Source organism: Pyrus communis, chromosome 1, assembly GCF_963583255.1.
Source record: "Pyrus communis chromosome 1, drPyrComm1.1, whole genome shotgun sequence".
NCBI lineage: Eukaryota > Viridiplantae > Streptophyta > Magnoliopsida > Rosales > Rosaceae > Pyrus > Pyrus communis.
Window position 1 is genome coordinate 15,592,209 of NC_084803.1, and position 25,773 is coordinate 15,617,981.

At 39.2% G+C, this 25,773-nt stretch overlaps 5 protein-coding genes and 1 non-coding gene across 6 annotated transcripts; 2 read left to right on the forward strand and 4 right to left on the reverse strand.

Annotated features, from left to right (window-relative positions):
* Positions 1-128: 128 nt before the first annotated feature.
* Positions 129-2,068, forward strand: LOC137729941 (L-ascorbate peroxidase 3-like). The gene is made up of 9 exons (XM_068468996.1): positions 129-291; positions 502-635; positions 719-768; positions 857-922; positions 999-1,047; positions 1,127-1,209; positions 1,311-1,387; positions 1,497-1,599; positions 1,726-2,068. Exons 1-9 carry the CDS (start codon positions 179-181, stop codon positions 1,906-1,908), a joined length of 858 nt encoding a protein of 285 aa, XP_068325097.1. The 5' UTR covers positions 129-178; the 3' UTR covers positions 1,909-2,068.
* A 291-nt stretch (positions 2,069-2,359) lies between these two features.
* Positions 2,360-4,445, reverse strand: LOC137714775 (protein POLLENLESS 3-LIKE 2-like). The gene is made up of 4 exons (XM_068453919.1): positions 4,131-4,445; positions 3,793-4,005; positions 3,546-3,701; positions 2,360-3,449 (listed from the first exon to the last, which is right to left on the reverse strand). The coding sequence occupies exons 1-4, from the start codon at positions 4,305-4,307 to the stop codon at positions 2,538-2,540; spliced, it is 1,458 nt and encodes a 485-aa protein (XP_068310020.1). The 5' UTR covers positions 4,308-4,445; the 3' UTR covers positions 2,360-2,537.
* Positions 4,446-7,133: 2,688 nt separating this feature from the next.
* TRNAI-AAU (transfer RNA isoleucine (anticodon AAU)) lies at positions 7,134-7,207 on the forward strand. Its single transcript has one exon. It is a non-coding gene; the product is annotated as a tRNA-Ile (tRNA).
* Positions 7,208-7,970: 763 nt separating this feature from the next.
* Positions 7,971-10,552, reverse strand: LOC137734830 (proteasome subunit alpha type-7). Its single transcript, XM_068474126.1, has 3 exons — positions 10,249-10,552; positions 9,008-9,422; positions 7,971-8,280 (listed from the first exon to the last, which is right to left on the reverse strand). Exons 1-3 carry the CDS (start codon positions 10,419-10,421, stop codon positions 8,119-8,121), a joined length of 750 nt encoding a protein of 249 aa, XP_068330227.1. The 5' UTR covers positions 10,422-10,552; the 3' UTR covers positions 7,971-8,118.
* A 1,136-nt stretch (positions 10,553-11,688) lies between these two features.
* On the reverse strand, positions 11,689-17,778 carry LOC137742959 (histidine kinase 1-like). The gene is made up of 13 exons (XM_068482892.1): positions 17,269-17,778; positions 16,774-17,016; positions 15,877-16,674; positions 15,409-15,656; positions 15,060-15,219; positions 14,841-14,967; positions 14,660-14,749; positions 14,372-14,563; positions 14,198-14,267; positions 14,081-14,123; positions 13,671-13,811; positions 12,379-13,548; positions 11,689-12,110 (listed from the first exon to the last, which is right to left on the reverse strand). Exons 1-13 carry the CDS (start codon positions 17,458-17,460, stop codon positions 11,895-11,897), a joined length of 3,690 nt encoding a protein of 1,229 aa, XP_068338993.1. The 5' UTR covers positions 17,461-17,778; the 3' UTR covers positions 11,689-11,894.
* Positions 17,779-22,512: 4,734 nt separating this feature from the next.
* Positions 22,513-25,639, reverse strand: LOC137746190 (protein EARLY-RESPONSIVE TO DEHYDRATION 7, chloroplastic-like). Its single transcript, XM_068486267.1, has 4 exons — positions 24,573-25,639; positions 23,860-24,026; positions 23,214-23,298; positions 22,513-22,874 (listed from the first exon to the last, which is right to left on the reverse strand). The coding sequence occupies exons 1-4, from the start codon at positions 25,517-25,519 to the stop codon at positions 22,685-22,687; spliced, it is 1,389 nt and encodes a 462-aa protein (XP_068342368.1). The 5' UTR covers positions 25,520-25,639; the 3' UTR covers positions 22,513-22,684.
* Positions 25,640-25,773: the final 134 nt, after the last annotated feature.

Sequence of the window (25,773 nt, forward strand, 5' to 3'; positions counted from 1 at the left end):
TTGACGAAGAAATACGAATGGCATGAGAAAGAAGTAATGCTTTTCTTGTTTCCCTGGGAAACAATCCTGTCAATCATTTCCCTTTATTCTGATTCTTCTTCTACGCCATATATAACCTGCAGCAAAATCTTCCTTGTAAATTGCAACTAAAGTTGGCAGTTTACGTTTCCACGCTCTCATGGCTGCGCCGGTAGTAAACGAAGAGTACCTCAAGGAAATTGAGAAGGCTCGCCGAGACCTTCGTGCTCTTATCTACAGCAAGAACTGCGCTCCTATAATGCTTCGTATAGCGTAATTGTTCATCCTCCATTTTTCCTTAAACTTGGTTCCTCCATTAACTTTCCTTTGATTGCTCGAGAAAACTGGTGAAGAAAGAAATGGCCATTCGAATTTGTTATCTTGTTCCCATCATTCCAGCATTTTCTCAGCACCCAAACACTAAAGTCAGCTATTTCAGGTTACCGAACTTCTGATACGCGTATAATTGTTGTGTTTTGATAGGTGGCATGATGCTGCAACGTACGATGCTAGATCAAAGACGAGAATACCTGGAGGGCCTAATGGCTCAATCAGGAACAAGGAAGAGTTAAGTCACAGTGGAAATAAGGGATTGGAAACCGCAGTTGAGTTATGTGGTAAGCGTTCGATTTCATACACTTAATCACACTTCTCTCAATTAAGTTCTCTAATTTGTTTGTGATTCTGCTGTGACTTGCAGAACAAGTAAAGGCCAAACACCCAAAAATCACATATGCTGATCTCTACCAGGTTTTTACTTTCAAATGTTTTTATTGGTTTAAGGGACTTTCTATGGAAGTGCTTTTAACAGCTAAACAGCTAAAGGCTTGTCTTACAGCTTGCTGGGGTTGTTGCCGTAGAGATCACCGGAGGTCCATCCATTGACTTTGTTCCGGGTAGAAAGGTACTCGCATTGGAGAAGTTTAGAATCACCTACCCAACTCATTCTTTTTTAATACCTTTCTTTACCTCTCAATCAGGACTCGAATCAATCTCCACCCGAAGGCCGCCTTCCAGATGCCAAACTTGGTATGTCATCGACCATGTTCATTGAGTTTTGTAACGTAAAAGGGTTTCGAAATCTGCACTTGTTTGATTTTGTTAATAGGTGCATCACATTTAAGGGAAGTTTTCTATCGGATGGGTCTGTCTGACAAGGACATTGTGGTATTATCTGGAGGCCATACACTGGTAAGTTTCTCTCCATCCGTCATAAAAGTAGAAAATGTCATTCATTTTTAATCTACACAGTGCTAAGAATTAGAATTCATCTTTTTCCTTTGGTTATGTAGGGAAAGGCACATAAGAGATCTGGCTTTGAAGGCCTCTGGACAAAGGAGCCTACAAAATTCGACAACTCATACTTTGTGTAAGACATTCCCGAAGAGGTTTATCTACTTTTATATGCAGAATGCAGTTATCTATGTTCATCTGATTCGAATAAAACCGTACATGGATGTGTATAACTCTGTGATCAGGGAGCTATTGAAAGGGGAAACGGAGGGACTCTTACAACTTCCCACAGACAAGGCTTTGGTGGAGGATCCTGCGTTCTGTCGCTATGTTGAGCTATATGCAAGGGTAAATAAGATGAATTTTGGTTTGGAAGTCTCGACGAGATCTTATGTAGCGGTGTGAAATTCGTAGAATATGTAGAGACTAGCCTGTGATAGTTGATAATTTGACCATGTTCATGTATATGTGTAGGATAATGATGCATTCTTCAGAGATTATGCAGTATCACACAAGAAGCTATCAGAATTAGGCTTTAATCCCCCTTTGCCTCGTCCGAAAGTGGTGCTTACTCTTACAATTGCTGCTGCAGTAGTGGCGGCATTGGTGTACGATAAATGCGAAAGTTTCATCAAAGACATGACGAGCCTCATTTAGGGCAGCCACTTACCCGTCTCTCTCTATCTTTCTCATTACACGACTATTTTAGAGTGGAAACTACAAAAACTCGGAACCTGAGTCTAGGTCACCTAGGTGTGTATGTATTATGTTCCACACTTAATTAATTGGTGTTATTGCTCAAACTCATTATATATTTCCAAAAAATCCCTTAAATCCTTTATGTTTAAAAGGTTAACTACGCACCCCCGTGGCCAGAAAGGCCAACCACGTTTGTCTCAGCAAAGGATCCGGGAATGCTGGCCCCAAGCCTCCATGAATTCGGCATCACAATGTACTATTACAGGAGCCAGAAAGTCTCCATAACTTGATTTTATAAGCAATGCGTGACAATTGTTGCATAGAATAAGCATTGTGGTGAGTTTTTTAGCGAAAAATAGCAACAGGAAGTACGAAAACTTAAACAAAAATGATTGAGATTTGAAGAAAATGAGCCTTCGTTATTCTGTTGAAAGACTTGGCTTATATGAATGAATACATAGAGTAATCAGCTTCTGCAGAGTGGATTATTAAAGGGGAGAACAAGTTCATCTCCAGACGAAAAGAACACTATTTAACTCCTCGGATTAGAAGAATTAAGGTAATTAAGGTAAGCAATTATAGTTAGTTTAGGCCCTTGGACTTAGAGACAGTGTAATATCCTGAAAAACCCTGAGCCTCTTCTCAACCTTCTTCGGAAACATCCCGGAACAGTTACTGATTCCAACCGCCTTCCCAGCCTCATTTTTCGGGTCAATGACCGCGGCGATGATAGCCTCTTCGAAGTCCTTGTTGTCGGGCAACAATCCTGTCAACTCATTCCCTGTTTCTTCAAGAGAGAGCCTTCTTCTGGTTTTGTTCTCTGGTACGACCAAATCCACAACAGGTTTAGGGATCTCAATCGCCTCTGTCACTCTCATTGAAGTCGCAGCATTCCCGGACCTTGTCCTCTTAAGGGTCTCAGCAAATTGAGTGGCGGTTGGGCGGGCTGAAATGGACTTTGAGAAGTAAGGCTTTGCAGCAACATTAAGTGAGTTTGGTTGAGGGACTTGATTGATAGTTTTATGCTGAGGAAGTCCCATCTTCGGGTTTGCGAAAAAGTTGGAATTGATATTCTCATCAGCAAACTCATCGGGTTGAGATTTCACAGAATCTGTTGTTGTTGGCAAACTTGTGTGGTGGTGGTCTCTGCAAGGCTGAGGCTGCCAAATCGATGACGAACCCAAAAAAGCATCAAAAAGCCTGCTCTGCTCAACGCGATCCCCGCCCTTGTTCATCATCTCGGACTCAAGATCTTTGAGCATCTGCTGAGCCCTCTCATAGGCCTTGAGATGGGAATCTGTCCCTCTTGGACCATCTGCAACTGCCGGCTTAACGCGGCGGAGATTCTCTTTAGCCTCAGAGATTCTTCCTTGCTTCATTAGGCATATTCCGAGGTTGCACATCTTGTTGTTATCCGGCGCAATTGTCAGTGCTCGGCGATAAGCATCTTCTGCTTCAATGTAGTTGTTCTGCTGCATCAAAGCCCAACCCAAGTTCCCCTGAGACGCACATAAAGTTAATTAGTACTATCTTCCAGTAATTTCGAAGTAGAATTAAAACAAATACTTGGTTTTGGTTTTGGATTGTAATCTCACCAGTAATCTAGTGGCTTCTTGTTCCACAGAGACCTGGAATTTCTTCCCCTGAGATCTGGCGGTTTTCGTGCGCTTTCCGTTGAAAGCCATCCCTTTTTGAATCAAGTACAACTTGTGCCTCAAAAGTGATATTTGGTCATCCAATCTCCCACATCTCTATTAAAATTAAGTCAATCAAATTATCAGTAAATTGTAAAGATTAAAAACTTAATGAAATTTTATTCGGGGTTTTTCGAAAAAAAAGTACCTTGTAAAGATCCAGAAGAATGTTGTCAAGAGACTCCTGAGCTTGATCCGAACACCGGTGTCTCAATGACTTGATGGCCTCAATCGCTTCTTCTGCCCGGCTCTGTTGCTTCATCACAATCGCCATGTCCTTCAAAGCACTATCCACTCTGTCCCCAGAATTAATGGCTGCCCAAAACAGCGGGATTGCCTTCTCCGGATCCTTCTCCACCAGCTATTCAAATTTCGAAATTGAAAAACCAGAAAACCCATCAATCAAAACACGACCCAAAACTCAAAACCAGAAAAATTCAAGTTTTAAAAACCAAATTTTGTAAAGGACCCAGAGGATTTATTTACCTGAACATTCTTGGCTCTGACATAAGGAGTGTCGCCTACCGGAACTTTGTGAGTTACGTGAAATGACTCAGTTCCGACGGAATGAGTCCTCGAAATTCCGAGAGGCTTGGCCGGAGAGGAAGGAGCAGACTTGGTGGGTCTGAAACCAGGCGGAGCATTCCACATATCTTGCAACATCTTTGAATTTTGAACGATTTGATCTCACAATTGAAGCGAAATCAAAAGATGAAGAAGCAGATATGTGGAAGGCTTTGGATTTAGGAGAGAGAAAGTCTCTGAGGAGAGAAGAAGAATGGAGGGAGAGAGAGAAGGGAAGAGTGCAGGAATCGGTGTGATTTGGTGGGGTAATTTGAGAAAAATATAGGGATTTGAAATTATGACCGTTGGGGTTTACCGTTCTACTAACTAGCCGTTTGGGGGTGTGTTTGTATAATGGAGGGGAAAATGATCGTATGCGCGTATCCACACCGTTGTCCAAGTTTGCTTATTTATTTATTTAATTTCCAAATTTCGGATCTACTTGGGGGTTGGTCCTTTGGGGGTACTTCCGTAATATGACAGATATGATAATAATTAATAAAGGTGCCAAAATTCGTAAAGAAATAAAATTATAACTTTGCAAGAAAAGTTGGGGTTCTTTCTTTTTGTACATAAATTTGGGTGGGGTTTTTAGATTTTTTTTTTCTTTTCCTTTTGTGGATGAGTGAGCTTGTATGTCTAGATTTTAAAATTTTTGATACACTTTTAAGTTTTAATTACATATTCAAGTTCAACAATGTATACATAACTATTTACCCGCATGAAATCGATCTCCAGCCACGCTCACGTGGGTGCCAAGTGACTTTTTTAAAATTATGTTCTTTTTATTTGTTTTTCTAAGAGTATAAAATGAGAGAATTATGAATTTTTTAGTTTACCATTTTACCCTCGTTTAATTTTGTCTTGGTGTTTAGACATTTGTTTGGGTTTTATAAATGTAAGCATTTGCACGAAAACTGCAATGACAAAAAAAAATAATCATGTCTAAACATTCCGGTGCAAGTTCACAAATTCTCCTTCTTTAACAACTACCTATTGAACCAACATTATCTTTCTACTAAAAAAAATATCTAACCATTTGTTGAAGTTTTGCTTTTCTAAGAGTATCAACTGATTCATAAAAAAAAAAATAAAAAAACAAAATAGGAACAATTTTTTTGGTTATTTGATATAATGTTGCTCCAGATCCGACCCGGATAAAACTTTTCCTAATTATGAGCCCAATTCAATCTCTACCGGAAGGACTTAGGCCCACTGGGCCCAGTTTCTTAGAAAGAGAGAAAAACAGGTTCACCCAAGCCCAAATTATGATCAGCACACCCAGCTCCAACTAAATTCCGAAATTTTCTATTACACACTACCAATTCCTTTGTGAAATACAAGTCATAGCATATTGCATCTTAAAAAAGAAAAAGTACGAAGGATAGGTGAACTTCTGCATCACATTACAAATCTCCCATAACAGAAAGAAATCAGTACATACAACCGGGAACGAGGGTGCGGTAGCCATAGCCAAAGGCCTTGACTATCAAGCAAATGGCAGCCGCTACTTCAGAGTTCAGACTATAGCAACCGGTCCCGAAAACTGTCTGTCTTATCAAGTCTAGCTGTACCCGAGCTTGATGATTCGGCCATTGCATCAGGAGATGCTGCTCTCTGGGATGCATCTTTCTTCAGAGAAGTTGGTATACCTGAAACTTCCTGAAGAATAAGAGGAGAACATAAGTTAACATATCTAAACACGGGGAAAGAATCCGACAGGGCAGGTCGAATGGGGCAATGGACCTCATTTTATTTCACATAGTTGTCAGAACAATATAGAAATAACTGCTAATACTGCAAATGAGTAACTTAAAGCAATCAATTCTAGATTACCTTCATCAGATGCAACCGCAAGTCACAAGGTCGAACTCGATTTCCAATGCACGCCATCACAAATTTTGAATAGTTAAACAATACATCAGCAGCAGCTTGCTTTTTCTCGTCAATCTACAAAAACAAAGACAATGGAGAACACATTAGTCATTTCGGCAATTAAGAAGCATCTCATCAAACTTGCAACACCAAGAGCCAGTTGATCTAAAACATAAATCATGTATATGTTCAGACACAAACCATTTCTGCCCGCAGTACACAAACCATTCAAGACATTCGAACTTGAAAAGGTACCAAGGGTTCAGTTCAGACACCAAATTTATGCACATCAGTCAACAAAAGCAATGACAAGTGAAATCTACTACAGGTTTATAGAACAGACTACATGTTCACGGAGTTTCCAAACTTGATCATAAAAGCCGGTGTTAATCTCAACAGTTTCCGGCTGCCATTTCACCGTATCCAACCCCCAACACCCCCCCACCCACAAACACCCCCGGTTCCTTACCTAATCGTGAAGACAGTGAAGACGGAGTAACATATGCAATCGCGAATTATCGAAAAAAATACCAAGATATAAAACATGAAATTTGACAGAATAAATTCCCCATAAAATTCGAATAGGGGGCGCCCCAATCGCACAATTTTCCAATGTGTAAATTCTCGAATCGACCATAAAAAATTTCAACCTTAAACACACAACACAAGTTCCGGATTTTTAATCCACCCAATTTGTAGATATTGGGAGGTTTAAGAAGTTGATTTGGTTTAGTTCGTAGGTAAATAAAAGTTTGATTTTGATTTGGTTGGATTAAGGTGATGATTCGAGGGTTAGTTGAAAGAGAGAACAGATTAAGGTCGTGATAATAATATCAGAATTTAAACTGAAACTAATTTCTTCCAAATAAAAGAAAAATTAAATTAATTTGGAGTATGGAAAAGTGTACCTCGTAACCTTCTTTCATGGCGGAAGCTCTGCGTCTGCGTTTTGAAAAGAGAAGGAAAGCAGGAAGGAACACGGTTCCTTAATAACAGAGTTAGAGAAAATAATATAATTAAATTTAAAAACTAGGACAAACTGAACATAGAGGCCTATTAGCTCAGCTGGTTAGAGCGTCGTGCTAATAACGCGAAGGTCGCAGGTTCGAGACCTGCATGGGCCAATTTTCTTTTCTTTTTAGTCATTATTTGTTTGTTTGTTTGTTTTTTTTTTTTTTTTTTTTTTTTTTGGACAAGCAAAATTAAGCCATCAAATCTGGGATCGAAATCCACCGATTGTATGGAACCGTCAAATTTTGGTGGGGTTGCAAAGGTGGAAAGAGGGAGAAGTTTATGAAGAGGTCGTTAAGGCGACGGTTGCCCTAAACGTATCATGCATCACCACCCATTCCACTTTTCCAAACTTCTTGGTTTGAGACACAATCACCTTAGTATCTCGTTTCATATCAGTCCCGTCACAGGGATTAAAGCAGCTAGGAGCAAATGCCACTATAATGGAGATCAAATCCCGACTCTGTAGAATCATTTGCTCCAATTTAATTTCAAACTTTCAAGTTATGGTAGGAAGTTCGTCAAAAATGGTAATTGTACCAAGTTATCAAGAATGTAGTTAAAATGAAACCAAACGACGTGCCACGCTCAATATGCCAATGCGTCTGGTTCATTTTAATAACAGTCTTGATAACTCTGATGGCAATGGAGGGCTGGCTAGCTCTCTAGGCCTTCATCTTGACGCATCAGTTTGCTACATTTCCAATTTCGTTACCATTGGAAACGAGAGTTCAATGGTAGACACCGGAGAGCCAGCCAGCCTGCCCCTTCTTGTCCAGCAGCTAAAATAAACGATGCTGTTGAATCCTTATACATGCCGAAATCAATCATAAAGTTAAATGACAACAATTTAAACAGTCTCAATTCAAACTTGAATAAGCAAATCTCAATCCATTTGAAGATATAAGCTGTAGACATCGGTTTTAACCAAATCAAGTGCAAAGTACAACTCCAAAAGAACAGCAAGGTGGAGTCCATCGACCACAACTGGTAAATTAAAGTTGCAAAAGGAAAACACGTAAGATCATGTCTCCCTGGGTGGTCCCTTCTTAGCGGCCTCAGCAGCTGCTTTCTCTGCTTCTATGTCAGCAACAATGGCATCAATTTCAGCTTCTTCAAGTTGCTTCAGACCATGATCCTTTGTCATCACAGCAACTTCTATGTTTTTCCCTCCACTCTCGACAACCTTCAAAATTAGATTTTAGACAATTTGAAATTTATACTTCCTGGGAACAAAAATGTAAACTTATAGCATACAGTAACACAAGAACAAATGAGATGCTCTCTTCCCTAGTCTCAAGGTAAAAGTGATAGCCATGCAAAACATCTACACCTCTAATGCCTTAATGGCTCACTAGATATTTTATTTGGTTATTTGGACCCGCAAGCACTTTGAGCAGAAGATGTGGCACGGTTTTAGTTCGTGAAATTTCACATGCTAAGCCACTGTGTCGTTTCTAGTGCTGGCAATAAGCCAGTCGTGGCAGTTCTAACATGATCAAGCTTTAAGGTCTATGAAAAAAAATTGACAAACTTGTCACTTACCATGTGAGAGCCAAATATACATTTGTTCCTTTTCAAAAGGAATGCACTATTACTGCATATATGAACAAATGCACTGAACAAGCATCTAAAAAAAATTGCTATGCATTTTCACTTGCATGTCCCATTCACCATTATATTACATTTCAAATCATCGTATAGCCTCAGATGGACAAAATTTATTGACTTCCCATTATTATCATTTAGAAACTTTCCCAACTTACATATAGTTTGATACACTGAACTAACTGATGGGTCCTAAACTAATTCGTTGAATTGAATTTGGGTTTGGGACATCAATAACATTCTGCGATCAGTCATAAAGAACAGAAAACTATGTGCAACAAACAAAGGAAGCCCAAACAACTTACCTCAAGCAAAGCCCGGATTGCAAGCTTTACAGTTTCTTGCCCAGAAGTTTCTTTGTAGTTCTTCTCCAGAAACTCCCTTATCGAATTGGAGTTTCTTCCAGTTGCATTTGCTTTCCATGCTGAAAAAGTCCCAGAAGGATCTGTCTGATATAGTGATGGTGAATCTGTGTACGGATCGAATCCGACAATCAAAGTTGAAAGACCAAATGGTCTCACACCACCACTTTGTGTGTACTTTTGCTGAAGACCAGCAATGTAACGCGTTATGTACTCAACAGTCACTGGATCCTCGACAGTAAGCCTGTGGCTTTGACATTCAATCCGTGCCTTGTTTATCAACACACGAGCATCTGCTTTGAGACCAGCGCAGGCTAGAGCAATGTGATTATCCAGGTTCACAATCTTCCTCACTGATCTGCACAGCAGAAGAAAGAATATGGTTAGAAAGACAGTCCACAACACTCTCTCTTTCTTTTCCCTAACAACTACTCATAATGTTCAAAGGCAATTGATTTTTGTTTGACAAGAGTTCAAAGGCAATTGATTAAGACTTGAATTGCATCCGAAATGAACAACTGATATGTGGTTTGTGTTCCAGTCGAGGGTAAGTCCGCAAGGAGCATCATAAATAAAATCGCACCAAATACTAAAGGGGCACATCCTTTGATGACCAAAGCATGGATCATAGATCTATACAACCTTATTGACACCAATGTACATATAGGCCGTGCATAGCCTAGATACTGTTTTGAAAACTTGTACAGTAACTATCTTAATTCATATCTAAGTAGAGAATCCAAAGTAGCAAATCAAATATTTGTATCAGAAATCTAAGGGGCTTGGTAATGCAGTCTCCTGAAATAATCTACTACGTTTTTAATAATTTTTCGGATTCGATTAGAATTTCCAAGCATGACTGCCAATATTTTAAACAAATGGGCTGCCGAATACTTCAGAAATAAGTAACATACAAAATCTTTTGTTCACTGATTTGACTGGAATTTCCACTGTAAAATTGACATTTTGTTCTTCTTAAACAGCAATGGCCCAATTAACAACTTACCGATTAGTTTCAATTTCAATTCATTGCACCATTCAACCAATTGCAGCGATTGAAACCCAAAAAAAAATTAGAAATCGATGCGATTCAAAAACCCTAACCCTAACCCTAAAGCCCACTTCAATTTTCCTCAGTTAGATCAAAGCACAGAAAGCACTTTGTGTGTGTGTGATCTCGGTACCTGGAGTCCTGGAGCTTGGCGGTGGACTTCTTCTCGACGCCGAGAACGATGGTGTCGGTGCCGCGGACGCCGACGGCGGCGTTACCCTTACGGACGGCCTCGAGCGCGTACTCGACTTGGAAGAGATGACCGTCGGGAGAGAAGACGGTAATGGCTCTGTCGTACCTCGCCATCTTTCTACTGCTGCTTCTTTCTTCGTCTTCTTTCTTCTGATCTAGGCTTCTTCGTGCGAGCTGGTGTCTTTTGCTTTGGGGAGCTGTCTTTCCGACTGACGAACTGACGATTATACTCTGCAATTCTCGACTTAGGCCACAAGTCACTTGTTAACTTTCCTTCTCACCACGGGGCAAAGTGGGCATTTTACTTTATTATTAAAAAAAAATTTGTTAAGAAAAAGTTTATTACAATTCGCAAGTACTTACCGAGATTTTATTCTCATTTTCTCAATTTTACTGAGCAATTAAGTCTTTTCAAATATTCTTCGTGCCATTCAGGTTTAAGATGATTTTTAAAATTGGTCATTAGGTCTTAATTTTTTTTCATTTTATAAGGTATTCAAATTATACTAATTTATGTTTTGAGTCTGATTGATTGCTTGATCATTCATCAAGCTGATAATATAGTGAATGTGTGATCCTTATAGGAACTACTGTGTAAACTCATCAACTCAATAGAGTATTTTATCCAAAGAGACAAAATGTGCACAGTGATACAATTTCACAAATTCATGGTTGTGCACTGTGAGAAATTTAGGAAAGTTACGGTCTAAGAGGTTTGTTCGGTTGCAACTGGTTCGGTTTTTTGTCAAAACCGAAAATTAACTCAAAATGATAGTTTAGTTCAGTTTGATATTTTTTAAATAGATAATAAACAGACTGTGACGTGCACTATTTAAATAGACGTCTCTTCTGTGCAAAAGAAGTGAACAAATGTGGTATTTGCATTGACCAAGCGGCATCGTCTTTCTTCTATGCAGAAGTGAACAAATGTGGTAATGGAATTGTTTCATGAAGTACAAAATATTAATTGAGTCTATGCAACTGTGGACAATATCGACCCAAACCTAGGTTCTGAACTTGTGCCTTGAAAAACGTTGTGCAAAAACACAGATTTTTTTCTTTCTTAGAAAGCTTTACCTTGGCGCAAAACCTTAACAATTAAATACCCAACATAAATAAATAAACAAATAAAATTAGTATATTTTTAATTCAGTTCAGTTCAAGTTGTTTTCCGAACTACGAAAACCAAAACCGAACCAACCAATTTTAGTTCGGTTCGGTTTTACACATTCGGTTTATGGTTCGGTTTTTGAATTGATCCTATACCCTCTCAGGTAGCTTCGCCAGATTTGGGTGAACTTTGGCCTACTTACTCTGCAAAATGTAATTAACTTTGGCCTAATTAGCCTGCAAAATGCTCTTTTCTTTCTGTTGGGTAGGATTTAGCAAAAGAAGACCTTGCTCTTCTCATATTCTCAGAGCCAAACAAGCAAAACACAAGAAGCTATTGGGGCATATGTGACATTTTAGTCTGCGTACTTAGTAGGACAAGTGGATTATACATCTCTAATTTACAGGTTATCTGTCTGCCTAAGCAAACTTTGCCAAAATTTGCTTACATTTTCGCCTGATATGTTGAAAAGTTAATTAGGCTGTTGTTCTAGTGAGTGAAAGAATGGTAGACACCATCAACTTGTAGTCAATTGGCTTTGTTAAATAAGCATCCATCCCCACCTCCAAGCACTTTGCTTCATCTGATGACATTGCATGAGCCGTTAGGGCAACGATCGGAATGTGTGAATCCGTTCCCTCCTCCGATTTCCTGATTGCTTTCGTTGCTTCATAACCGTCCATCTTCGGCATCTGGTTCACATAAACACACACAAGTTCATCAACTTCATGAATCATGACACGACGTGATGTATGTTTAAGAAACAAATTGTTATATTTACAGCGCGCTGGATTTGTATAGGGTTTAGGAAGTAGTAGGGTTTAGTCCTTTGAAATGTTAACTCCGTTTTCTTTTTCTATATGTAATTCTTCCATCATGAATAATGTAATGCCGAAAAAACGAGATTTTAAGAGCTTAAGAAAAATAGATATGAATTGTTTTTCGAGTTCTGATTCTTACCTGACAATCCATTAGAATCAAGTCGAATGGACGGAAACCCCAACTTTGATTATCCGAATTCGTATCTCCGTCTTTTGAGTGAAATTCGCTTCTACGATCTTCTGCAGTGATCATACAGTTCAGAGCATCTACTGCCTGCAGTCCATCAGCCACAGCAATCACAGTAGCCCCCATTTTTTCGAGCATTATAGTTGCAACTTTCTGCAGTACCGGTGTATCTTCTGCAAGAAGAATGCGCACGCCTTCAAGAGATTTTTGTTGATTCGTCGCCCTACTTGTATACGAACTACCATTCTCTTTAGAACTGCTGGTGATCGAACTTTGTTCTTTAAATTTTGAGTTTTCACATTGAGGTTCTGTTGCATGGGATGCTTGACTAGTACTGCTCATTACTTTATGTTCTCTGTCTTCCATGTCTTCTTTCCTCGAATTATTGTTTTTCGAGCACACGCGCGTGAGTTCAACTAAGCAGCTGTTAACCTCCTGGTACTGCGATGAACTAGGTTTCATGATCCCGTCTCTTTGTTTTTCTTCGACATGAAAGGTGTTTTCAGAATTAGAGTTGTTCTTTTCGGATATATCAGAATCATCAGAGCTGAAGACAACATCGAAGTGAGTAGAATCAATCTCAAGGCATTCATGCAAGTCACCTTCTTTCGTGGTAGTTCTCAAACCATTTGCATTTCTACTCTGTGATTCAACATTTCTCTCTTTCATCACAGCTTCCAAAATATGAACCATTTTCGCCTTGTACAGCGGTTTATTAACCATCAAAATATACCCTTTTCTTCGGAGCTCCATCTTCACGGCGTTGGATGTATCATGATTCAGTATCCATGCAAACTTTGCTTTGCCCGAGTACTTGTCAAGGAAGTTAAGCTGTTCCTTCCATATATCTGTGCTCAAGTCAAGCAGCCCTATATCGACAACCATGAGAAAAGCTGGGTTCCTCATGTCATATGTGTTTCGTATTTCACCTCTCAGAGATTCACTCAGCGAATACTGTGTTTCAAAGCTGTTTTTAAGAGATGAATTCCTGCTATGGAAGAGTTCTCGAAGAATTTGTGTCAGTTCATTCCACTCAGATGTTGCCAAAGTGAACACTCCATTTTTCCGTAACCACTGGGACATAATCAGTCTCCCCATGCTGCCGTGTAGTGCAAGGAGCACCTGCATTCACATTCAATCATTATTAGTACATAAGTACAAGAAACCGAATACAAGAAATCCATATAAACGTCTCAGTTTCTGGTTTCGGATAACCTGAAAATCGAAAAAGAAAGTTAACTTACCACTACATTTTGCTTTGCAAAATCTACTTGACAATGTTGCTCCGTGCCATCTGCAGGCGTATTGAGAACCAAGTGAAATTGCATTAAAGTACCCTGCCCATCCTTCTTCACAACCTTGATTTCTCCACCCATCTTGTTAACCTGCCATCACCGGTATACAATTATTTGAAGAGTAAAAGGGAAACATGGAGAAGATGCAGAATAGCATAACATTGTTGCATGTCCGAGTGAAAACTGATTACAACTGGAAAGTTTTCAAGCTTGCAGCTGATAATGTGATTGTTCAAAGGTCATAACTTACACAAAACTCGGATAATCTTTGTGTTTAGGTGTTCGTGGAATGTGATTATGAAATGTAATTTACTTTGACATTCATGACTACTCTACATATTTAGAAATTGTTAACTCACCAATGTTCGAACAATGCACAGTCCAAGTCCAGTTCCACCATGTCTGAAAAACAAGATAACAGAGATAAGCATGCCGGGAAAAACCACAGGACAGTGGAAGTTGCTTGATTTACTTACGTTCGAGTTGTTGAGGGATCAGCTTGCTCAAAGCTTTCAAAAACAGATTCCCATTTACTCGGATCAATTCCTGGAAAATATAGTAAACAGATAAATGACGCAAGTTTTTATGGGAAAAAACGTTTTCCGAGTGAGTTTTTGTGTGTGCTTGAAATAAGGTTCTCCGTTGCATACCGCAACCAGTGTCATCAACTTCGAACCAAAGAACCATTTTGTTATTGTCTTTCTTGGGAGCATTTTTAACATGGTTGCCTTGCTTCAGCTTTGCCTTATGAGACGGTGGCAAATTTTTCGGATCAAGGACTCTTCTGGTAGCACCGGAAGTGTTCAAGTTCTCACATGATCCTCTAAGTATAACGTGACCCGCTGCAAACATTTGTCGCAATTCTTCATACAAAATACAACAAAGGTTGTATAAAACAGAGCTAAGCAAAATCGGTATAGTATGGAAGTTTTACTTACATGTAGTGAACTTGATAGAGTTGCTGATTAGATTAGCAAATATTTGAACAACTCTTGCAGAGTCCCCTCGAACTAATTTCGGCATATCATCTGAAAAATAAAAGATCGATCAAATAAAATTTTCACGAAAAAAATAGAATGACTGGTAATCAAATACTAAGCATTTCTGTTTAAGTAATACCAGAGAGATCTAAAACAGTCTCCACATTGTGCTTATTGCACTGCACGGAGAACATGTCGAACAGCCCCTCGAGTTCTCTTCCCAGATCAAACTCGGCTTCTTCCAACACCAGTTTTCCAGATTCAACCTGCAACATATTCCAGCATCAATTTTTTCTTTCATATTAGCCAGTCATTAGTTTCTTTTATGGTTAAACGGTGCGATGTCTTTATGTCTCACCTTGCTGAGATCCAATATGTTGTTGAGAAGCCGAAGTAGAGCGGTCGAGCATTTTCTGATCTGAGTAACTGTGGAGTATTGTTCATTTGTAAGGCAATCATCACTGATCAGAATGTCCAGCAGCCCAATCACTGCCGCCATTGGCGTCCTCAGTTCATGACTGCAATACAACAAAGTGACATACAGTTGAATTAGCCCACAAGGCAATATTTTAAACTACTCTAACTATAGAGAGGGGGATCAAACTCGGGCGCATGGGGGCAGGGTTACTGCCGAGGCCAAGATAGCGTGGGCTTGTAACTAAACATGGAATTAATGTGATTGGCGTGTAATGAAATCTCGATTCTACCTCATATTGGCTAGGAATTGGCTTTTGTAGTTGCTAGATGCCTCGGCCCTTCTTCTTGCATCAAGGTGACTTATCAGCTCTGCCCTCAGTTTCATTTCCTTTGAAACTCCATTTGTGAGTATGAAAATACAAACACATCCAATCACCAGAATGCATAAGGATGCAGATATCAGTATAACCAACGTTTTCAACGCTCTTTCGTCTACCTTTCCCATTATATATTTTCTCGGAATGATGATAACTCCTACCTGCACAAAGCGTAATGATATAGTTTATTTCTTAAATGTTCTAGAGAACTGTATTCTTCATAATCCCACATTGGAAACTTGACAAATTAAAATACAGTATATAAGTGAGTAGTTACGCTACTAATATCACTGACGCCTTTTGTGATAAAACCCCTAACAAATTGTCCATCCAGGTGGTTAAATACAAGATGAAAACAGTTGGTGTTTGGAAAAAGCTTACCAGAGGAAGTTTCTTTAACTTCAGAAAAAACGAGTCGATGTAATACTGCTGGTTTCCAAGCCTGGCATTCTCAACATGAATCTCATGACTAGGAGGAAAATTGTCACCATAGGCTTGCTGTAACCACTCCGCTCCTGCGTGTATGATGTGATCCTCAGAATCAACAGCCATCATGAGCCTAGGGCCTCTCGTCGAGTTCCTCAAAAGAGGAGCATTTGTTGACGTAGCAAGCAAGTAACCTTCCTGAGAAGTTAAATAAATATGTCCACTGTGAAACTCTACAAGCTCTTTCATCAGCTGCCCTACACTGTACAGAGCTGTAGTAACACCCACAACTGCCACTATGCTTTTATTTGAAGGGTCAGAAACTGCCAGCGCAGCTGAAAGCAGTGGTGAATCCGAGTACTTGCTCACTGCCACGTGCCACGTTGCCACACCATCCGGCACTTGTGACAGCCCTGCAATGTTGATGAGGTCATCCGGCTGAATTTGGGTTGCTTTCCCTGTCTTCTCCCCTGTGACTGGATCAAGTGGCTCGCGGTACCATTTTGCAGAAATGTTGCCGTGTATGGACTGATCACTCCACTCCTGATGTGTTGACAGCATATTAGCATCGTACACACCACTTGCGCTGATCGAATAGTTTGCGATATCAGAGTAGATGTAGTATGTGTTGTTGCTCCTGTGGTCTCTGTGGAATGCCTGGACAAAACCATTTCTGTAATTTATAGTGATTGCATTCAGAGCCTTCCGACTCACAAACATTGCCCACGTCACAGCCCTCATCGATTCATATAGCTGCTAAGAGTAGGAAAAATGTATCAAATCAAGAACATTGCTGAACAGTCTTGAATCAAATTTACAAGAACACGAAAAATGGCGTAACAATTAATCAACCTCAACTTGTTCTGCTTGACTAGTAGGGTTGCTGTTCCGTTTGATCACATACTCCGAGAGCTTAACCTGTGCTGCTGTTATCTCAGCTGTGGAATTCAAGATGTTCCACATCCTTAAAATTGGACGTTGCAGAAGTTCGTAGCGAAGCCCGTACGCTAAGTTGCTTAGAGATTTTGCAGTGTAGATCCTTGTGAAATGCCATGTCAGTATGGTAAGTAGCCCTATCAAAATGGCTAGCATAACCTGCATTAAAACTCATCAGTATTGTAAGGCTGTAATCAGTATGCTAAGTTGCTCCTCCGCCTTGCAAATCACAGTTTTACGCATTAAAAGTGCAAACAAAATAATTTATGTACCTATGTCAAACTGTAATTTGCAGGTAATAAACAAAGTTTCTCAACGAAACGAAGAAGTGAATGGCGCTGTCCTTCTAACTAACATCAAGCTTTACATATTGATCATGTTTTCAAAATCATGTGACTGATTTGTACTAACCATGATGGCGAGGCGGGCGACAAAGACACTGTAGTAGGAGGAGAGGCAGTGAGCATTTCCATATTGGAACTGGTCTCTTTCAACATCCCTATGAAAGATTCTTCTGCCCTGAGGAGTTGTAGTACTGTTCTTTCTCCAAGGTGTGGCAAAACCTGAAATTTTATTGAACACTTTTCCTAGAGGAGTTGCCATTGCTGAACATTCATGAGCACTCTCACAAGAAACTTAACAAAATCATGCAGACTTAGAGAGAGAGAGAGAGAGAGAGAGAGAGAGAGCGAGCTGTTGGAGTGGGTGGGATTATAAAATGTACTGGTTTCTTGAGTCACAGCACATTCTGCTTAACGCAATTGCGTAGTGAGTGGGAAGTTCTTGTGAGTGGTTTTTATTCCTTCATCATCCAGAGCATCAATGCCACATCTCTCTAAAATCTGCTTTTTTCAATAGTGCTTTTACCCAAATTCTGACTGCTGGCTCTGGTGGTGCTTTTTGGATCTAGGGCAACCCATCCAGTTGTTTAAGGCAGAAGCAGACATTGAAGTGAACATTTTATGGTGCTTCCATTACACAGCTATTTGAGAATTACATTATGAGGGTTAGCCAGGGTCCACAAGGCTCATGCTACTAAAGGAACCTTATCAACTGAATATGGTACTCTTTTTGTTTTGTTACAAGCGATAGCGAATGGAGAATCGAGCACAAAACTTCGACTCCAGGATTGATTTTAATTCGTCTTTTTTTCTTTATATTTTCTTTAATTCAACATTTGAGATTTGTAAGATTTGAACTCATAACTAAAGTAGATCATAATTTATTAATGGTTTTTTAGCTAAAATGGTCTCTGAGATTTGCATAACTCCTTACTTTGGTCCCTGAGATTTAAAATCGATAGAATTAGTCCCTAACTTTGTCTACAATCAATCATTTTAGTCATTCCACGAAAATTCTCCATAAAATAAGGATAAAATGATAAAAATACCCTCAATTTATATCAAATCATTTTGGCCTATTGGTTATTATATTGAGGGTAATTTTGTCATTTTGATCCTTATTTAACATAATTTTTCTCCAAAAGACCAAAATGATTGATGGTGGACAATATCAGAGACCATTTCTATTGATTCAAATCTCAGATACCAAAATGAGGATTTAGGCAAATCTCATGGACCATTTTGGTTAAAAAGCCTTTATTAATACAATAATTGTCTACCAATGAAATTCACCAAATGGAAAGACAATCTAAGCGAGTTTAACACAAAATGAAAGATTTGTTTTTGTTTTGATACTGTCAATATTGGAGAAAGAGAATCGAACATAGGATTTTGGATGCAAGTTTGATCATAACCTGTTCTGTTTTCTTTAATCCAACGTTTGAGATTCGTAAGATTTGAACTCAGAATCTCTTCCAACAAAGTAAAAAAAGATGACAATACACGAAATCATAGTCAAGGATTCGATTTTTATACTATGGATGTCTCTACCAATGAAATTCACCAAATTTAAAGATAATATGAGTGAGTGAAGTTTAGGCTTCACCCACCTAGGGTTTATTCCATTGGCTGAATGTTAGAAACTGAGGACACTTTCACTTGGAACTGGATCCTCTCCTGAGATCAAGATGGGGATCCTCTTGAGCAGCTTATTCGGACCGTTGGATTTTGATTTAACGGTTCCAAACGGGGTGCTTCTTTAAAAATTATAATAATTGCAGCCGTTGGATTAAGTTTGAACGGTTTGGATGGGCTGCTCATGAGGATCCCATCCTTAGCTCATGAGAGGATCCAGTTCCCTTTCACTGAACATGTAAAAGTGGTCCCAGAAATTTCTTCCAGAATTCTGATTGAGAGTCTCCCAACGTTCTTTCAGTTTGTCAACTGTCATCATGTTTCTTATTTAGTTGGTACAAATGATTTGGAATAAACTTTGTAATCTGCAGGGGTCAAAGTCCTTAATTAAAGTTACTTAAGGAGAAATAGTGTCCTATATACACCATCATTTAACCCTATTTTGGAAGTCTCAGTTCTAAATTTCTCTATCTTTCAGTTAGTTTTAAGTCCGTTAAAAAAGTAAATTTAATATAAATGATATTTGAGATTGTCATAACTACTTACTTTGATCCTTAAAATATGAAATCGATAGAAGTGATCCTTGAGTTTGTTCACCATCAATTATTTTGGTCATTCCGTGAAAAATCTTTGTTAAATAAGTACCAAAATGAAAAAAATATACCTTTAAATTTTATCAAATCATTTTGGCCCATTGTTTATTAAATTGAGGGTATTTTTATCATTTTGATATTATTTAACGGAGATTTTTCACAGAAGAACCAAAATAATTGACGGTGGACAAACTTAGGGATCACTTCAATCGATTTTAAATTTAAAGGACCATAGTGAGGAGTTATGACAATCTTAAAGACCATTTTAGCTAAAAAGCCAATATAAATTTAAACATTTAACCCTGCATCCGAAGTATCGATTCACCTAATCTGACCTCCAATTATCTTTTGATGCTAAGGAAAACCCCACATCAAATGATAATCAGATGGTAATTAGGCGCTAATCACCATTTAAATTATTAAGTGGCTTAAAGTTGTTGTAAGTTGCAACCCAACTTGTCGGGGGATAAAAACAACAATATCTCAGTAATAATAAGTTTTTTGGGGGGAGTAGGGGTAGCTGCCTATAACATTTCTTTTACGACAAGATTAAGGTGTTGAGGGCGGCTTTAAAAAATTAATAGGAAGTATGGAACTAATACAAATTATAAACTAATACAATTATACATAATATGAGTGTGCACATGTAATTTGACTTTGATGGTTCATCCTCTAGAACATAGGATTTGTGATCCACCTCACTAGTCACTACTTAACATTATACTCATAATACCTTCAAAATTAAGTTACACGCTTTGCCCGTCAATAACAATTTCACACTTTAAAAATACTTATATATGATGAATTTTTTTGTCCTTAAATACAAATAAGAAGTTAACATGAATGTAGAAACTTTTCATTTAGTTGTTTTTACGAGTTACTTTCATATACGTGTTCGTTTTTAATTTGAGTTCGAAGACTTTTATAAATCATTTTCATTATGCGTCGGTTCTTAATTTGTATGTTAAAACGTAAGAAATCAAGTAGTGTTTATATTCTTTTATTCTTAGATGACCTAATAAAATGTTAGGAAACGATATTATTATGTTATCTAATGCATTTGTAAGTTTGTTCTCACTAAAGAAGTAGATAGTGGCACATCCTCTTTCTCTAATCTATAGAGATTTGATCACTTTGGAGTTATAATTTCAATATTGTATGGCTTCCAGCACGAAGGCCATTTGACATACATGGATTCAATGGGTCCTAGTTGGGAAAAACATGCAGGTAAAAAGGTGAAAAGATTCAAGGATATAATTAAGATGGTTTTGAATATCTTAAGTGATGTGTCTTTGTGTGCTTAATTACATGGTTTTCATAGTTAAACGACATCATTTTGCTTTGAAATCTCAGGGAGATATAATCCGAGTCATTGACATCACAAAATGTTTCACACCCAAATTATCTGAAGCCACATATGTGGGGGACAACATATATGTTTGCACTAAAATGTACTAGCATTATGTATGAACATTATACCATCATTGAGTATTAATAGGACATGACGTATACGTTTCTCAACGTTCTTCTCAACAAATCAATCATGCAAATCATATACCGATACCTATAAATATCATTAATTAAAAGCACAGAAAAATTAGGTTATGCACATGTTAAATTATAAAATTTGTCTGTAAAGAAGTGAGTATTTTCGGGTAAAAAACGAAAAACCAGGTATTTTCCGTTTAGTAAAGGCAAATTCGCGTATCATGAATCAAGACACATCCTTGGTACCTTTGTTTTTTCTTTTTTCTTTCGAAGCACTTAAAGCAATAAAGATGAAAAATATTAGGTAAGATTGTCAATGTCAATGATTGGAGTTCTAATTTGTGGGAAAGGGCAAATTGTTCCAAGGATTATCGATGCTAATTACTTAATTCAGAGAGATAACAACAACCACTAAAAATAGGGTGAGGATACTTTGTAATATAGAATGAGACAGGCAAATCAAGTGGAGACGCCTTGATGCAGAAATTGGGTTTGGGCAACAAGAATATCACGTGTGTGTGGGAGGAGGATTTACACGAAAGAGGGATTTGATTCGTTGCTCATGGCTTGAAAGGGTCCAAATGTGAGGCCATCAAGAGCTGGCGGCCTAGAATTAAAGCAACATACACTCCAAAACTGTAGCGCTCACATCTCCCGCAAATTCTCCAAGCGTGGCTGCCGTGCCGCACACGACAGCACACTCAGCGAGGGGTGAATGCATCCCACAGTCTGAGTGTGTAGTTGTACGCGACAGAGCCGCACCCTATTGGATGTTCAAATGAATGTGTAAAATGTTGGGCTTTGTTGTTGTTAGGCATAAAGGTTGGACGGTCATTAGGCATAAAGGTTGGACGGTGAAGGTGACGACATCGCAAAACTAAGAAAAAAGTGGGGTACGCATGGCAAACTCCAAGAGGTGTTTGGGTCCACCCAACTCAATCACTCACACTTGATGTTGGATTTATATTATTGATACATGTAATATGATAGGTTATACAATTGGACACACCAACGATGGGATGGGATCCGCTGCTAGGTGGGTGCACTGGTGGCAAATGCACCATCACCATGGTTCAATTTTGAAAGAGGGTGAGTGCTAACTTTTAAGTCCATGACCAAGAATAGTTTGTTTCCCATTTGAGGTGACAAGCCCAGTTTTCGGCCAAGCTGCCCTGTACTGCACACTCAAATGGAGTAGGACGGAATGGGTCCAAATGCAAGGGGCCCATTCCTCTGTGCTGCCGTATAGGGCACCTCATGAAAGATTTTTTTCCCTAAGGCTGGGGATATACTCTATGGCCGCATACGATTTTAACACAAGGAACACATAGGGCAGTGATAGTGTTGATATGTTCCATATTGAGTTACAAATCATCAAGTGACAAAAATGGTGAAAATAAGGAGGAAATTTCCAAATGTGAAAATCTTCAATAAATATAAAAAGTAGTCACTCTATGGTCGCGTACGATTTTAACACAAGGAACACATAGGGCAGTGATAGTGTTGTGATGTTCCAATTGAGTTACAAATCATTAAGTGACAAAAATGGTGAAAATAGGGAGGAAATTTCCAAATGTGAACATCTTCAATAAATATAAGTAGTCACATTGATATGTATCCATGGTTTCGACTTTAGTACAACAATATCAACTACAACAACAAGAAGGCCTTGACATTTCATGCGGGTTGAAACCTTCTGGGGAAAAAAAATAGGGGATGATAAATTTTAGAGGGGCTAAATCTTTGAAACGAAGAATTTTCCGGAACAAGTTATTTGGATTTCTTAGTTCTTTCCTCCTCAGCTGCTGCCTTAGCAGCAGATTTGGCTAGGGTGGTGGATTTGAAAGCGCTTTTTGGGTTGAGTGCTTTTCGTATCTTAAAAACAGTCCACGCAGTTCCGACAGCATGTCCTGCTGCATCAAGCCCGTCGTTTGCAGCCTTACCTGCTTGTTCACCATACCTGCAGTACAGACATACTCCAGTGTTTATGTGACTATCACAGAAGCATAAATACCATTGAAAATCGCAAAGTAGTTCATCAACTATTAGTACTTAACGATGGGGACAGAATACCCCTTCATCGATACCGGCAACAAACATAAATTGGGTATGGAACTAAGGGTTAACTTGTTGATCCGAAGCCAACACAAATGTCAATAGCCTCTTGCAGTGCATCCATAATATATAGTGAGCCAAAATATTAGGTCTACTGTCCACATGAATCATGTTTATCTTTTCAGTCTTTATTTGTTTCATCTATGCTACATTACTCAAGCATCATGCATCTGGTGAACCTTACCTGTGGGAGACGAGGTCAGTTGTTACAGTAGATGACGTTGCCATGACATTTTTCCCGGCAACTTCAACAGCATCACACACTTTGCCTAATTACATGAAAATATAAACAATTAAAATTCTACCATATGACTGAAAACGGTCATGTAATGATTACAGAAACAGAAAATGTAAAGATACTTAATAGATCATCTATGATGGCATGTTAAATCTTAATACCTCATAGTCAAATATGGTTATATATCTATAGGTTTTGGATAAATACATGGCAACTCGCCATGATGGACAGGAAAAAAAAAAAAAAATCTTTAGCTGCAAGAAAATCAACGCTTCAATAAAGGATCAAAAAGAACATTTTTGGTCTGGAACTGAACTAAGAAATAGATTATCATTGTCTGGAACTGAACTAAGAAATAGATTATCATCACCACTCTTATAATTTATGAAACCCCCAAGAGACCCAGAGTTCCACTCTAAGCTGCAACCAAATGACACATATATACAGATAATTTGTGTATCATTCAGAGTGGAAGTATTATTAAAACCAAGATAGGAAGTAGGAACCGCAGACCAAAAGTTCTAATTAAAAATAAGTATTATCTGTTATTAAAGAGAGAATCAAAATCTAGGTATGGAGATAATCAACGTACAAAATCCATCCAGCGATGCTAGCAAAATTTCCCCAGGCAGATGACGGAAGAACTTCTTTCCCAGTTTGGAATTTACCACCGAACTTGTTAAGTATCCGGAAACTTTCAAAACCCCAGAAAGGACACCAGCTGCAACTTTCTGTGTCGTTTTGCTCACCTTCTTAACCCTACAGCCGAACAAGTAAAGGTTAAGTTTTTATCAAAATGATTCTACAGACTCCAGCAAGAAAAGTGCAAGGACCCAAACACTTGACTAGAAGATAAGACCCTTGTTGTCGGTATAATCAATGTTCGTAGACAGAGCTGTAGAACAATAAGGCAATGTCCAGATACTTGCAACTAATATCTTCCCTGGATCCTACAAGAACATGAGAAGATAAAGGACCAAACTCCAAATACGAAAATTAGTCTTGGGCATGTATCTAAGTACGAAATCAGACTCGTAATTTTTCCGCAATTAATCTGAATTAACATTTCAAGAGGTTCAATAAAAATGTGCATTGCAATATACGATATAAAACTTTATGTTTCCATGGAATATTTCACTTGCCCTTAGCATTCAGATTCCTCAGAGAAACAACCACAACAAGACATTTAGCATTTATTCCTCAGAAACAGACAACCAGGAGTAATGCATCCATCAAAGACACAAACAACATCAGAGACAAAAGTATATATCCAAATCACAAGCAAAAACAACGGAAATTTTATACCTTTTAATCCTCCTCATGGTTTGGGGACTGACTTCCTTATTCGACCGCGGATCCATCCGCTTCTTCATAACCTCATTCCCCAATTTCAACCTCTCCACCGTCACATCCCCACACCACAATATGCCCTTGATCAGCTGTCCCGACCCGGCCGCGATCAACTTGGCAGCCCTCCCATTGTAATCCTCCACATTCGGCGCCAATGTGGTCCAATACGCGGCGCTCCGCTCCTCCAACTCCTTTTTCTTCTCCGAGCTCAACTCCTCCGGCGAGGTCTCCAACGCCAGGGTATCGTCCAACGCCTCCCCTTTCTTCTTCGCCTTATCCGAAACCTTCTGAACCGAAAAACTGCAGTAACTCTTCAAAATCCCATCCAATTCCTTCACCAATCCCTCCTGCCCTTTCGACGCAATCGTCAATCCGTAGTTCAAAAAATTGTCCAGATCGTTCGTCTTCGCTTTCGGGTCCGATCCGGGCCCGGAGTCGGAATCCGGCGGGGCGTAGAGAGAGAAGAAGTAATGCGAGTCGTCGAGCTTGACGGCGCCTTCGTCCTTAGCCAGAGGCCACTGGATCTCATCGCCAACTCGGGCAAGGATGGCGACGATGTCGTCGCCCTGGACGAGGCGTATGATCGTGAAGTCGCCGGAGGCGAGCTCAACACTGTAGTGCGTGTCGATTAAATTAACAATGGCGCCGGGGATTTTGATGAGAACCTCTTCGGTGGCCACAGGCGGTGCCGACGGTGGAGCCGATGCCTCAGACGGAGCAGAGGGTTGGTATTGGTAGGTAGGGTTAGGGTTTCTGGGGAATAGATTTTCGTAGAGGTCTTTCATGTCGAGGGAAGGGTAGAGATTTGGGGCTGAGGAGGTAGGGATTGAACGTGCTTCTGGGTTCGAGTGGATGATCTCCGGGTAGAGGTGCTGTTTGGGAGCGGGGTTAGGGTTCGCCATGGCTGTGATTTCTTCTGTTTGTCTATGATTGGAGAAGATTAGGGTTTCAGGCGAAGCGAAATGATGGAGGAAGAAGATGGATGGGACCTTGGCGATCGGACTTTTCTCGAGATGGTGACCTGAGTTGGTATGACACGTGGCAGTTTTATGATAATGCCAAGTAGGATTAAAGGTGGGTTGCCTTCCCGCGCGTATACCCGTAGTAACGATTTTTTGTTTTTATCTTTTTTCTATTTTTAGAGGGAAAAAAAGGA